General features: G+C 36.4%; 1 protein-coding gene across 2 annotated transcripts in view; it reads left to right on the top strand.

Annotated features, from left to right (window-relative positions):
- Nucleotides 1-14,921, top strand: part of IKZF3 (IKAROS family zinc finger 3) — a 75,521-nt gene that overhangs the window by 44,320 nt on the left and 16,280 nt on the right. For both annotated transcript variants that reach the window (XM_011383030.2, XM_011383029.2), the window contains exons 4-6: nucleotides 5,143-5,403; nucleotides 6,304-6,471; nucleotides 8,531-8,647. In XM_011383030.2, coding sequence (XP_011381332.1) covers nucleotides 5,143-5,403; nucleotides 6,304-6,471; nucleotides 8,531-8,647 — 546 coding nt within the window. The remainder of the gene's footprint in view (nucleotides 1-5,142; nucleotides 5,404-6,303; nucleotides 6,472-8,530; nucleotides 8,648-14,921) is intronic.

The raw sequence follows: 14,921 nt of genomic DNA, 5'->3' as shown, positions 1-14,921 counted from the left end.
GATTTCAGGATACTGTAGGGCAGTTCTCAAGTATATTCAAGTATTTCTTGCCAAATTTTAAAGATTTTCTGCCTTTGTTAACATAGTAGGTGTTGCCAGTCATTAACAACTGAAAATCAATGAAAAATTAAATAAACATCTCTGAGTGTATAATGTAAATCAGTGGAACAATATTACTGGTTTTACATGTAACATTTGATGAACATGTCAACTATGTTAAGGTGAATCTGTAGAGGTTAATGACATCATGCTAAATATAAAGTAGAATGAGGTAAGTATATGAGAGAGCACAAAAACCAGAGAATTTTTTCTAGTTTAGGGTATCAAGGAAGACTGCATGGAAGAAAAGGTATTTAAACAACATCTGGAGGTTTGAATAGAATGTTAATATAGGGGAAGGACCTCTAAGGTGTGGGAAAGACTGGAGAGGAGGCTTGGAAAACTGCAATTCGTCAGATTGCTGCTGTACTTCTGAAACTTTAATGTGCATAAGAATTCTCACGGATCTTGTTAAAATGCAAATTCTAATCCAATAGGTCTAGGATAAGCCTGAGAGTCTACATTTCTAATAAGCTCCCGGGGGATTCTGGAACTGCTGATTCAAGGACCTCGCTTTGAGTAGCAAGGTTCTAGTCTAAGGAAAATGATGATCCAAGGAGATTAGTGAGAAATGAGATGATCGGGTATGCTTGGGGCAGGTTTCAGACAGGCACTTGAATGTCTTGCTAAGGAATTTGGACTTTATTGTACACAAAATGAAGTCATTGAAAGTTTCTAGAACAAAGGTTTTAGTGCATCAGGATGATTAATCTGGCAATAGGAGATAATATAAAATAGAGGTCACATACACTGTGGGCCAGTTTGGAGGCTAATGCAGTGGTATATCCATATACTAAGTATTTATTGTGTATGTGCTTTATGCAGAGCACTGTCAAACTCCAGAGCAGCAGTTCTCAGACTCCATTGTGCATAGGATTTACCTAGAGAGCATGTTTTTAATGCATATTTCTAGTCCCCACACATAGATTAGTAGATCTATGGTGAGACCCCCTCACACACTCGAATTTCTATTTTAAAACCACACAACTTCTTTTCTTACATATACAGGTTAAGCAGTGTTATAGGGAATACTGAGTTAAAAACAAAACAAAACAAAATAAAACAAAACAATTTTCTGCTGGCCCTTTCTATCTGCTGTTTTTGGTTTCTGTCCTTATGGGAGATGAAGGAAACAGAGAAAGAAGGAAACAGATTATTTTGCAGCTAGGGGAACCTAGGAAGGCATAGTGGGAGGAAATGGCATATTAGGCCTTGAAAGATGTGTAGGATTTGGACCTGTGGTGGGGAAAGACCTTTCACGTGGTGGAAATAATAAAATCAAGAATGCATAGAATTTGTTTAGTTAAAGATATCTGAGTAATCAAAAACATTACAAAGATAGGTTGAGGCCAGATACTGAAAAGCCTTTTAAAATCTTTGTTTTTAAGTTTAGATTTTATTTTGTTGGCAATGGAGAATACCGAAGAATTTCGACAGGTCCGTGAAATGACCAGAGGTATCATTTAGGGAGTACAATCTGGTGGCCATATATAGAATGAGCTGGAAATGGAGAGAGAAAGAAGGCAGGGAGAACAAGATGGAGACTACCACAATAGGTTATGGGGAGAGTAAGCAGGGTCTGAGATTTAGGATAATGGACCCGCAAAATAGTGGGGAGGAGAGCAGACTGAAGAGAGGATACAAAAATAGAACGAATGGGTGATTAAATGTGGGGTACAAACAAGAGGAAGGAAAGATGACTGTAAACATTCTAGCCTGAGTAACTGAGAAGATACCTAGGAGGCCTTTGGGAATAGAGGACTGAAGAAGGGGAGAGAGATTGCACCTGGAGATATATATTTGGGGATTAATCATATAAAATGCTAGTTGAAACCTTAAGAGTGGATGAAATTGCCGTGGTGTAGAGAGAAGAAAAAAGAGGATTAAGGATGGTATTTAAGAGTCAGAAGGAAGAAAAAGATCTAGGAAAAAGCAATCAGAAAGGTAAGGAAAGTAGGTACAGTTTCATTAAAGAAATAGAGGTATAGAAGAACAAGGAATGGTCAGTAGCGTCAAGGGCTACAGAGAAGTTGGGGTAAATAGCATACAAAGGTCATTAGATTTAGGAATCAGGAGATTATCTTCAGAGGAGCAGATTCGGTAAATTATGGAGGCCGAAGCCAGATTACAGGGAATTTTACATCAGTTTTGAGGATGGAGGGACAGGTAAGCATAGATTACTTTTGTAATAAATCTATCTATGAAAGAATGTTGAGAGAGGATGAATGTAGGTATGATGAGATGAGAGACTAAAATAAATTACAAAGGGAATGGAAAAGAGGAGTTGGCATCTAGAGAGGTTGACTTGATATGGAGATTGAAAGGAGAAGAATTCCAGTTTCAGGACTTGGAGACTGGAAGAAGGAAGGCACCATTTGTAAATATAAAGAAGTCATACATTAGAAGCAGTTTGGGGTTCAAAGATTACAAGTTTGATTTTAGACATGTTTATTAACATTTTCAAAGGATACGAAGTAGAATGCCCCGCTCTGCTCCAGTAAATCTACCTTCCAAGGGATGGAATTAATCTCTTCCTTAGAGCAGACTAGTGTCTTTCCTGATAGTTTTGGGGGACCATATTTGGAGGCCCGGAGATAAACCCAATAATTTCTCAGGAATCCCATTTGTATCTCAGATACTAATATATTCTGATACTCAACTCTGTCCACATGGTAAACCATATGGATTGTTGCTCCCCAAAACCACGCAGAGAGGCCATCCAAGTCTCTTATCTAAAACTGATTTAAGACTCTAAAGGCAAACCAACATCTATACCAGGAACTTTTTGGTCCAGTAAATTCAAGAACTTCTCACATGCCTTGCCCATGTGACCCTTATGTGTTTCCTTAGGGCCCTTGGTCTCAAATACTGTCTTCCTCATTCTACAGCTAAGTCATAAAGAACAAATGCCAAGATTTTATCTTGAGCCTGGTCAGTGTAGTTCTAGGTCAAGCTCATTAAAGCCAAAATCCTGAGGCAAGGAGCAACTCTTTTATGTTATGTGTTTTCAGAATGACCCAATACATTGATCTTACTGGTTTTTAATTGTCACTGACCACAGAATGACGTAGGTCTGTTCATATTAATATTATAAGCAAAATTCAAAGGATCATTTTCTGCTGGCCCTTTCTATCTGCTGTTTTTGGTTTTCAGTAGCTGAAGTTTTCCGTTGAGGTTCTTTTAAACGCCTACATGCAAACTGAAGAGCACTCAAGCTTTGGTGGGATATCACCCACAGCTGGAGTAATGGAGGAAGGGAGGAGGGTACACGCCTCAGGTGCATCCTTCTCTAAAAAAAAAAAAAAAAAAAAACCCAAACTTTTTAAACCACTTAAGCAAATTCCATCTGAAAGCAGGCAAGACCTATCCAGAGAAAGAAGGGAATGAACCTCTTTCCATGTAGGAAATGGATATCAATTCATGTATAACCCAGATGCATAGGATGGGAAAATTTGAAGCATGTTGGACTTACTGTGTGGCCCTACATCTCTTCTAATCAAAGAGTGAAAGGTTGTGAACCATGAACCATGGTGAGAAGCAGTGGAACAGTGTTGCAGCAATGGCTCCTCTCTTGGTGGTTAGGCCCTGTCTTGCTCGATTAAGCAAACACAGTTAATATAGATGAAAGGTAACCCTGATAGAAGTGAAAATTGAAACTTGGTTGTAGGTAGCAAGCTAGGCACAGCTGCAGTTGTACTTCCTCCTATGTGGCAACGGGAGCTACACTTACTGCTGTTTTTGAAGGGATGTAGTTTTTTTAAAATATCTTTTCTTCAGAGTGTTTTGGTCTTTAACATCTATACCATTGATGGGAGACTGTGGAATATGTTAGCAAGAAGCCACTTAGACTTTCTGTGTCTAGTGTGCGAGGTCAAATCCAAGGTTAGCATTTTAATCACATCTGCTATTAATGGTGTAACTTTGGACAGATCACTAAAAACATCTATGTTCCCAGATTTCCTTATTTGAAAAACAAGAGAATTGGATTAGATGATCTTTAAATTCCCTTCCGGCCCTAAAATTCCATTGATTTGTGATTCCTTATGGGGAAGTACAGCTTCCAGTTTCTAAGAACAAATGTTTGAAAAAGTAAGCATTTATGCACTATATTTTATATATGAAAAAATTCTTTAAAGATATTTATCATCACATCAGGCAAATATTTACGTTTTGTTAGTGTCAGTACATAATTTTGGCTTCTTCATTTCTTATGTTCTTCAGCTTAAGAGTGTTACAACTCTTTTTAAGATAGTGCCTGGTCAGCTAACTCACTTGGACCAATCCTTCCTCCCCACTCAGTCCGATAATTCTAGGATCTTGAGTTTAGCCCTCTCTAACTTGGGTATAGGTGTCATTCCCCTTGCCTAGGTTGAGTTCCATTTACCTGTATCAATGAAAGTGACTCCTTAGAAGATTATGTTAAAGAATTACTTCTCCTTTTATCTTTCTCAACGTATTTCACTAGTACTGCCAGCTTCCTCTACTTTCAGTGTTGTCTCTTTATCAGTTCCGAGAGAGATAAGACTCATTTTAGCAGTTCATATTCATGGAAGAGGCAGAGGCAAAAGCGTGGCTTAAAATCTGAAAAATCATAGTAACTGTTCAACTCTCAATCTTCGTGGCTTACATTGGATGCACTGGAAGAATTAAAACGATATTTTCTTCTTGAAACCAAAGAGCACATCACCTTGCCTTTTAATTGCAGCCACCAAAAAAGGTACTAGATCTGAAAACCTTTCTTCTCCCTCAATACTGGAAGAGTTGCTCAAAATGTTTTTTTCATGGTCGCTTTGAGCAGTCATAACTAAAATCTGTTATTTCTAATTTTCTGGATGGCCTAAAACACTGCCATCTGTTTTGTATGTGTGTGTATTTTCCCTGATTGTGGTTCTGAATTCAGATAATGAGTGATCATCTTAATAGTCTTTTCTTGTTTTGTAGATCTACAATATTACGTTAGCTTCATTTGGTATTTGTCAGTTGTGGGTCTTTGTTAACTCCAGATACAGTCATTGTTCATTTCTTGCATTTTCCTCCCTGCAGATGATTCAATGAAAGTAAAAGATGAATATAGTGAAAGAGATGAGAATGTTTTGAAGCCAGAGCCCATGGGAAATGCAGAAGAGCCTGAAATTCCTTACAGCTATTCAAGAGAATATAATGAATATGAAAACATTAAGTTGGAGAGACATGTTGTCTCATATGATAGTAGCAGGCCAACCAGTGGCAAGATGAACTGCGATGTGTGTGGATTATCCTGCATTAGCTTCAATGTCTTAATGGTTCATAAGCGGAGCCATACTGGTAAATAGTCTCCTTTATCTATCCTTCTGCAAACCATCCTAATGCAGCCATGTGAAAAATGAAGTGGTAGAATGTGGGATGACTTTTGATTACTTTCATTGATTTTTGCTATAATTTTGATGTATGTCTTCCTTTCTACATTTTCATTTACCCAGTAATTTTTATTCCTGCTTCACCATGTATTTGGCAAACATATTGCAAATGGTATGAATTAAAAAAGGACTGTAGAGAGCAGTGTTCTAGGTCAGCCAAATATTTTTTCTTCGGTTAATAAGTAGGAGTTGAATTGTGTGATATGCTTCTTATGCATCTTTCATATATTTTTGCGTAACTTTTAAAAAAAAGCAGATCTTCTATTGTATTGGGTTTAAATTTGGTAGATGAAAGGATATAATTTTATTACCATTTAAAAAAAATCAATCTTCAGACTATAAACAGGCAATATATAGAAGTGCATACAGGTACAACAGTTACACTGAGCCCAGTAGATTCCATCTGATATCCGTTATGAATCCTTTTAAAAGAAGCATTTCTGGCCCTCAGCGGCTTATTAGGACTTGAATCTGTGGCTCTTTTTTCAGTCTGAGATTACATTTCAAAGGAATGGTAAGTAATTTTAAAATTTACATCTAGAAAACTCTTGTAGAGCTGCTCTTGTTTCTTTGCTCTGATTCAAGACAAGATGACAACTAAAGTAGCCTTGCTAGGTGAGTGCTTTTTTTCTTCTAGAGAGAAGTTTCCATAAAGAAATCTTATGCTTCCCCTGATATATAGCTCCCAGCTGATCCGGGTATGAACAGAAACTGTCCGAAAGATGAACTTTTGCCATAGGCGTCTAATCTGTGCATATGCTTCGCCACTTGCGGGTGATCAGACATCTCCTTTTTGTCCTTTTTAAAGGTGAACGCCCATTCCAGTGTAATCAGTGTGGGGCATCTTTTACTCAGAAAGGTAACCTCCTCCGCCACATTAAACTGCACACAGGGGAAAAACCTTTTAAGTGTCACCTCTGCAACTACGCATGCCAGAGAAGAGATGCACTCACAGGTCATCTTAGAACACATTCTGGTAAGTGAGAGCATTGAGCATTCTATATCTAGTAAATGTGTGTTCCCTAGTGCCCACTGCAGAAACTAGAAAGAGTTAAGTATGGAAGTTTTCATTTGTCATTCCTGTTCTGAAGGGTTACAACAGCAGAGACCTCTAGGGCTAATTACACTTCCATTAAGGCATTAATTGCTCTCCGTCTGGCTCAATGGGGATGATCATCTCCTTACCATTCTTGCTCCCTTAGAGAACAACAAAGTCAGACAGTAAGAGCCTGACTCTTTTTTTCTGCAAAAAGAATTATAGCCATTAGTATTTTCTTATAGTAAACTTTATTAAAAGATTATTTTCCTTAAAAAGACACACACACATACTTCATTCAAAAGTCTGGACAAGCCAATGTTATACAGTTTGAAAATTATGTAAAACTGTAAACTGGGTAGAAATCATAGGGTTACTTTTGGCTATTCTGGGCTAAATTTGGGGGGGTTTTGGCCATTCTGGGCTAAATTTCTTTTTTCATTGAGATATAATTGACAATATAACACTGTATTAGTTTTAGGTGTACATGGGCTAAATTTCTTACACACAACTTTCTTCTTGATCAGCCTATTTATTTTTAATCTCTAAAAGATGAGCAGCAATAAGAATGCATAAAAAGCAATGTTCTATCTTGATGTTTTCACTTCTTATTTTAACCAACCAAGATAATTTTTTTTTCAACATTTAGAATTTCCCTCTTAGAAAAATAAGGCTGAGTTTATTTTTCAAATTTGGGACCTCATGTTCTTGATGTTATCTGACAAAATTTTAATTGAAGACTAAAAAAAAAAAAAAAAACTGGGTTTGTTTTTATGTCAATCCACATACTGCTTTAACTGAAACCCAACCCCAAATCTGCAACTGGTCACAATTCAGAAACTAAGGATTAAACAAGTCAGCCCCAACAAAACCCACCATGAGACATCATTAAGTGGCAAAAAAAAAAAAAAACAGAGTTTTCTTCACAACTCATTGTTCAAAGTAATATATTAAGGCAGAGTTTGGTCCAAAAAATTACAGTAGTTCTCTTCTGTTGCTTTTTTCAAGTAAGATGTAACAGTAGTAGTTATTTTTAAGACAGATTCTATAGGACACCAATTACGCAGAAACTTAACATTTTTAGCTCTAGCAAACCTGCATTTATTTTAATTTGGGATTTCATGAGGATATTTTGGTGCTTTGAGTCTCAAAGTTTCTGTTTTAAACACAGCAAGAGGATTAGAAAATAGAAATCTCAGCCCCTAAAACTTTGACAAATTCATGGGTTACATTTTTTCAACAAATCAGAAAGCCCAGCCCTGCACACAGAATTGAAGTTATTACTTATATATTTTAAGCAATATAGCATTTAGAGTAGTTAGAAGGACAAAGGTGGCCTGAATTGTATGGATGAACTTTTGATAAAACTTTTTTGCTTTATCTTAGAAATTAAGATGAAGTAATTTTTGCAATTTATTCTTATTTCTATTATTCAAAAATATCCTCAGTTCATTTAGCAGTTTTTATCAATTTAGCCTAGACTTTTCTATAGCCACTTGGCAAGGATAATCTAAATTTATCCAAATATGTCAATGCCCTAAAAAGGCCATCAGTTTCTAGCTGAATGGCTAACTCCCATAAAGTGTAGCACTCTTTATTTATAGCCAGATAGATGTCACAAAATAAGAGAGCTCTTCCTATTTCATTCTTAAACCACACTAACATCCTTGAAGAATAAAAAGGCCCCATATTGTTCCTTAAAGATACAAGATTGGATCTGGAGCCAAACCACTGTGCTTAATAATCATTAAATCCAAATGCTTTCATTTGTGAAAGGAGGCTGTCTTTTCAAAGAATACTCTAACATAATAATTTCATGGCAGACCATAACCTTATTTCAGTTTACTAACTTTAAAAGTAAAGCAGATACAGCAGTATCCAAATTCTCTGGCTTCCCTCAGCAGTCTCATTCCTACTGGACGGTTTTCACAGAGCCCCGATACGCCATTTGTTCTATAACCCCTGAGGGTCACTGAGTGCCCCTGTGCTCTCCTTATAGTTGAGAAACCCTATAAATGTGAGTTTTGTGGAAGGAGTTACAAACAGAGAAGTTCCCTCGAAGAGCACAAGGAGCGCTGCCGTACATTTCTTCAGAGCACAGACCTGGGTGAGACTGGTAAGTTCATGCAGCACTCATTCTACACACATTTAGTGAGCATTTACCATTCTAGGTAATAAGATACGATAGTAAATAAGACCAAAAAATCCTGCCCTTATGGAGTTTATATTTAATAGGGAAAGACAGACCATAAACATAGTAAATAAGTAACTTATACACCATATTAGAAGGTGGTAAGTATTATCAAGAGAAACGACAAGTAAGAAAGGATGAAGAAGGTAAAGGAAGTCAAATATATGTTGATGGAAGGAGACTAGGCTTCAGGTGGTTATTAGCACACAACAGAGTATACAGATGTTGTATTATAAAGTTGTACATCTGAAATTCATATAATGTTATTAACCAATGTTACCCAATAAATTTAATAAAAAAATAAATGAAAAAGATGAAGCAGGTACTAGATGCTGAAGGTGAGTCAGGGAAGGTTTTGACTAAGTGACATTTTAACAGACTTAAAGGGATAAAGAGAGAGCCCTGCAGATAACTGGGAAATAGCAAGTGCAAAGGCCCTTGGACTTGAGTATGAAGAAGTAAAAATAGTCCTGCGTGGCCGAAGCAGAGTGAGTAATAGGACATGAGGCCAGAGAGGAAATGGGAAACCAGATCATATCAGGCCTTGTAGGTCATTATAAAGACTTTGGCTTTTGCTCTGAGTGAAATTGAAAATCTTCAGAGGATTTTGAACAGAGAGGTGACATGATTAGGCTTCTCATTTGAAAAGAATCACTCTACTTGTTATTGAGAATACATTGTATTTGGAGCAAGAATAGAAATTGAAGGTCATTGCAATAATTCAAGCAAGAGAAAATTATGTCTTAGTAGGAGTAGGGGTGATGAGAAGTGTCCTAATTTTATATATACATATACACACACACATTTAAAGGTAGAGACAAAAGGATTTCCTAACAGAATCATGTGGGATGTGAAGAAGAATGCAGTTGCCATTAATTGAAATGGCAGAGTGAGGGTAGAACAGCTTGAGGGTTGGCTAGGGCAGAGTTGATTAAAAGCACAAGGATTTTCTATGCACAAGGCCCAAAAATCATATACTTGTCTACTCATATGATTTATTGTGTGCTTATGTTTGGCTTTGGGAATTTCATATTTTATTCAGTGTTTTGAATTATATACCTAGTGGCAATTGGTTGAAATACTAGATGTCTTTCCATGTGTCAGTTGTGGTTTTATTTCCTTTTCATCTTTCAGTCAAAACAGCCTGAAACTTTTTTGTGTTATATTTCCGCAGCTGTCCTTGGTCCCATCCCATTGACCATTAGCCTGGTTCTGCAGATTGGATTGTCTGACATTTTTACTTGGTCACTTGAACCAGTTGCTTATTTAGAGTAGGTACAAATCTTTATGAGATTTGGTGTTTGACAAAAATAATTGCAGTTGAACAGTTTGAACATTCTAAAGCAGAAAGATTACACAAATATAAAAGAAATAATGTGAAACGGGGAAAATGGAGTGGAAATCATGAGTAGTTTAACTGTACCCGCTTGAGTGAGAGGAAACTTTTGTTGTAGATAAAGCCTATTTTATGGTGTTAGGAACTGGCCAACTGAATTCCGTTGGTTTGCACTGCTTCTGCTTTTTATCCTGATGGCATCTTTGGTTTTATCAAGGAGTTGGATTTCTTCGTTATTTCTAAAAAAGAAATGTTTACTCTCTTTAAAAAAAACCCAAACACCCAAAACTTGGGTTTTGATATCTTAAGCAACATGCTTAAGGTTAGTCAGTCAATAGCTGGGCATCTTTACTCGTAGTTCTATATTTCAGACAATAGATGAAGCTCTTACTGTGAGAGACCCCCAAGTTATGAATATCTAATATAGTCCAAATAGAATCATTAACATTTTAAAGCTAGATGGATTAAAGAGAGCGTCTAATCCTACCTCATTTTAGAGGTGAGGAAATTAAGACTCATCAAAAATTCATTGACTTTCTTAAAAATCACTAGAACATTCATTGTTTTCATGATTAGCTATATTTTTTATTTTCAAAAATTTATGGAGAGATAATTCACATACCATAAAATTCACCTTTTTAAAGTACACAATTTAGTAGTTTTTAATATACTCACAAAGTTATATAACCATCACCACTAACTAATTCCATAACGTTTTTGTCACCCCGAAAAGAAACCCTGTCCCCGCCATTATCAGTCACTCTCCATATCCCCTCTCTCCAGCCCCTGGCAACCACTGATCTACTTTTTCTCTGTGGATTTGCCTATTCAGAACATTTTACATAAATGGAATCATACAATATGTGGCCTTTGATGTCTGGCTTCTTTCACTTAGCATAATGTTTTCAGGGTTCATCCATGTTATAGCATGTGTCAGCACTTCATTCTTTTTTATGCCCAAATAATATTCCATTCTGTGGATTTACCATGTTTTGATTGTCTACTCATCAGTTAATGGACATTTGCATTTTTTTCTACTTTTTCCACTTTTTCCACTTTTGGGAAATATGGATTGATTAGCTAGATTTTTTTTTTTAAGTTATACATTATCTGGTTGACAAAAGAAATACAGTAATACATATACTAATAGACACATACATATGCATATATGTGTGTCTTCATTCTCCAGGAAGTAGGGGAAAAAATCAGTACACTGATTTTTGAACAGTACCCTCTATGAACAGTAAGCTCAGAATTACTGATTTTGTAATAAGGTTACCACCTTATTTCCTATCCCCATAACCTTTTTTAGGAATTTAAAATTAGGCAGGTATCAAAAGAAATATTTTCGCTGTCTTCAGTGGTATAAGGTGATTCAGGAAATGCTGAAATAAAGAGGTTGAGTTAATTTGCATTTCACAGGGTGGTTTGATGGATGCGTGCAACATACTTTAAGTCTCAGCAAAAAATAAAAGGTTAACTAAGCAAGTTTTGATTTTTTTAAAACAAATATGTTGTCATGGTAGTTTCAGATTACAAAATGTATCAAGTCACAGCTTAATCCAGTATAACAAGTAGTGTGTGATAGTCAGTATATTACTTTCTTTTATATTTCAAATATTTCCCACAATTTTTCCTGAAGTCCAAAATGTAAAGATTGTTTAATCCAACACAAGGCAATCCTTTTAATTATTGCAATTGCACCCTATATGGTTTCCATTTCTGTTATCTTCCTAAAATTGGGAGTCCCAGTCTGGACATAGTATTCCGTTCTGAGCCTGATACCTAGAGTATCACCAGTAGTACATCTTATCCCTTCATCCCTAGCTTTTAAAATGATGATGCTCCATTGCTACTGTGGATTTGGCACTTATTCATCAAGCGCTTGTTGTAAATTGAAGTGCAGCCTAGTGTGAGAGCCAAGCCTTGGGACAAACCTGCCCCGCAACAAGCCTTTATGGAAACAGAACAGATAAAAAGGCTTTTGACTGGAAACCAGTGTGCAAAAGAATGCTGTGTGGGCAACAGGACTTCTGGCCTTACTAATCATTTTTCTTTTATTCGGATAGCATTTGCTGTAGTCTCTATGTGTCAGGTTCTGTGTCTGTGCTTGTAAAGATAACTGAAGGTTAAAGCCCTACCCTTGAAGAATTCACAGTCCAACGAGGGAATGGACACTTAATCTATTAATATAATGCAGAGGTCTAATAGAGACATGTGTGATATTTTACTTCAGTCCATGTTTCTTTACCAGACACCACAAGTGACATCAAGATAACCCAATTCTGCTGTTATATTGAATTATATATGAAAAGAAGAATGAATATAGGAGACCACAGATTTCATTTTCACATTAGCTTGATTCTTATTCCAGAAAGGGACTAACAGCTGGTATAGAGATTCATTTAGCCTCATTTCACACAAATTATGAATACTTGGAGCGGGACATATTTTTGTATGACAATGAGTTCTAGCAATAACAAGAATTTTAAAGTAATTGAATAATTATATTTATTTATGAATCTAGGAGTCAGAAACCTCTTATCTTCATTCTCAGTGTTTGAGTTGAGCTAATATAAATGGGAGAGTTTCAGAATAAACTTATATTTTTACCAAGTAGTAGACCAAAGAAAAAATTAAAAACATTTTAAAAGTCTATTTTCCCAACTGATTATTCTTTTTAAAAAATTGATACTATCTTACAGGTAGTATTCATTCTACTTGCTGAAAAAGGCATTAATTTTATGTAACTTTTTTGTTAGAGCCTGCCTAGTCTTTGAGAGCAATCTCTTAGACAATTATGATTGCACAATAATACCCCTTTGTTCCATTCTCCATTAGCTACTGACACCATAGAAGAGAGAGGAAGCATGCATCTTATTTGAGCTCCATTTAACAATTCAAGATCTAATGAAGGATTTTGAACAAAAAAAACACAAAAATACAACAAGTTGCATACTTAAATCTGAAATCACTTTGAGATAGAAATTGCATCATAGAAACAGTTAACTAAAAACCAGACAAGCTATTTAAGACTTGTGCAGATATTAAAGGTAGTAATCTATTCTATAATTATGACTTCATATTAGTTTTATTATTTATTTTTTCAATGTCTTTAAAGTAATTTTACCAATGAAAATTGGTATATACACTATATAGGAGACATGAAGGGGAATTGATCCAGAATTGCAGTCCCACTCCTTCTGTGTGCACTCACGAACCAAGTGTGCAAATTATTCCTTGCCACCATCCATATTCCCCACACCCACCCCTTGCAACATTAAACTGCCAAACACCACCCAGGAACGGATTTCCTATTTCATCATTTAAACCCATTATCTTGTTCTCTTACTATCTTGCCAAACTGGTTTCCCTCTACTTAACATTTCTGAGACATGATGCGGCAAGATAACAAGTCTAGACTGTTTGTATAGAGAGTTGGGTCTTAAAGTTGAAGCAAAGGACCAAAAGCCAATAGTCCTTTTCCCCACCCGCTGCCCCTTTTTAATGTATTGCCTAAACTCTTTGTGATCCCAAAAAGATTGTTTAACTCCAAAGCATTTCTTCATGTTTTAAGGGACGATCATTTAGTGGTATTGTATAGCAGCTGTCCAACAATTGCAAGGCAAAAGACAAGCAGTTTGGGAAAGAAAATGAGAGTGTGCCATATTCATCGAAAGTTTAGCCTTTGCCTAACTTGCCAATTAAAAAAACACAGTCAACTCAGTAAAGATTAACTTAATCTCTATAGTATGTTCACATTTGCAATGAGGGTTGGGCTCTTAGAGTTGGTATTTTGAGTGATTGATCCAGAAGGAGGGTGTGGGCAGATGAAGCTCTCTAGCTTAGTTTCAGAGGATTTCTTTCAGTCTAACCAGAGTTGTGTAAATGAGAAAGTCTCCACCCATGCCTCAAATTATCTATCTATCCATAACCTCCAAAATTTCATCTTTTTAAATGTGAGTCATTTGGACACTGATTTACAGGGTAAGATTTATCTAGAAATAACTGTCAAGACAAGCTCGGTGAGTAACCAGGGATAAAAGGTGATGTTATCTCGGAGGGTTGCCATTTAGTGACATGCCCTAAATTACATAATTTAGGTCAATGTGTCCCCGCTTTAGCATTTATCCAATACATATATTGAGTATGTATCCTCAGAAAGCTGCTTGTGGTAATTGATAGTGACTTTGGTAAAATGTAGATAGTGACTGCTGAGAGACAAGCGGGGAGAGCTAGACTGGTAGCATAACACTCGGGGAGTCCTGGGACTGAACAGACATACGTCTGGGTAATGGTTAGAGGAATGACTGAAGAGACTAGTAAGAATAGTGGTAAAATCGGGATAAAATTAAAAATTCTCAAAGTATTTCTTTACATTCTCATTTCACTATAAATCTTTTTGATAATAACTATAAGGTATTAGGGGGAGCCTTACCTAGATTTAATCCTCTCAAAGTTTCTCGAACCAGAACAAATGTTCCCAGTCAAAGCACAAACTCCGCTGCCTCTCTGATGCTTTTAAGAAAAAGCCTCCTTATAACAGCCTGTAGCTTATTTCAAATCCTGGGCCTTTGTCTTTCATCTCTCTGCTCTTGGGGCTCTGGGTAGTGCCACATCTGCTGGTGGTTTGTGAGAAAGGAAATAATATATATAATAATTTCCTGTTTGGTCATTTATACCTATCCCCGTGCCGGACAGAATTTGACCCATTTCACTCAATAGCAGTGTCTTGTCACTAAGTACCAATTATTTACAATGGCTGTTGGTCAGCCAAAGTTTCAGTGCTCCACCACTAGCCCAAAAGCTGCCCAGGCCTCTTATTCTGACCACTATTGTTTTCATTACACAAGAAGTGTTATT

This window comes from Pteropus vampyrus, unplaced genomic scaffold, assembly GCF_000151845.1.
Source record: "Pteropus vampyrus isolate Shadow unplaced genomic scaffold, Pvam_2.0 Scaffold503, whole genome shotgun sequence".
NCBI lineage: Eukaryota > Metazoa > Chordata > Mammalia > Chiroptera > Pteropodidae > Pteropus > Pteropus vampyrus.
Note: the sequence above shows the minus strand (reverse complement) of the source record. Positions and strands in the feature narration are given on the sequence as shown.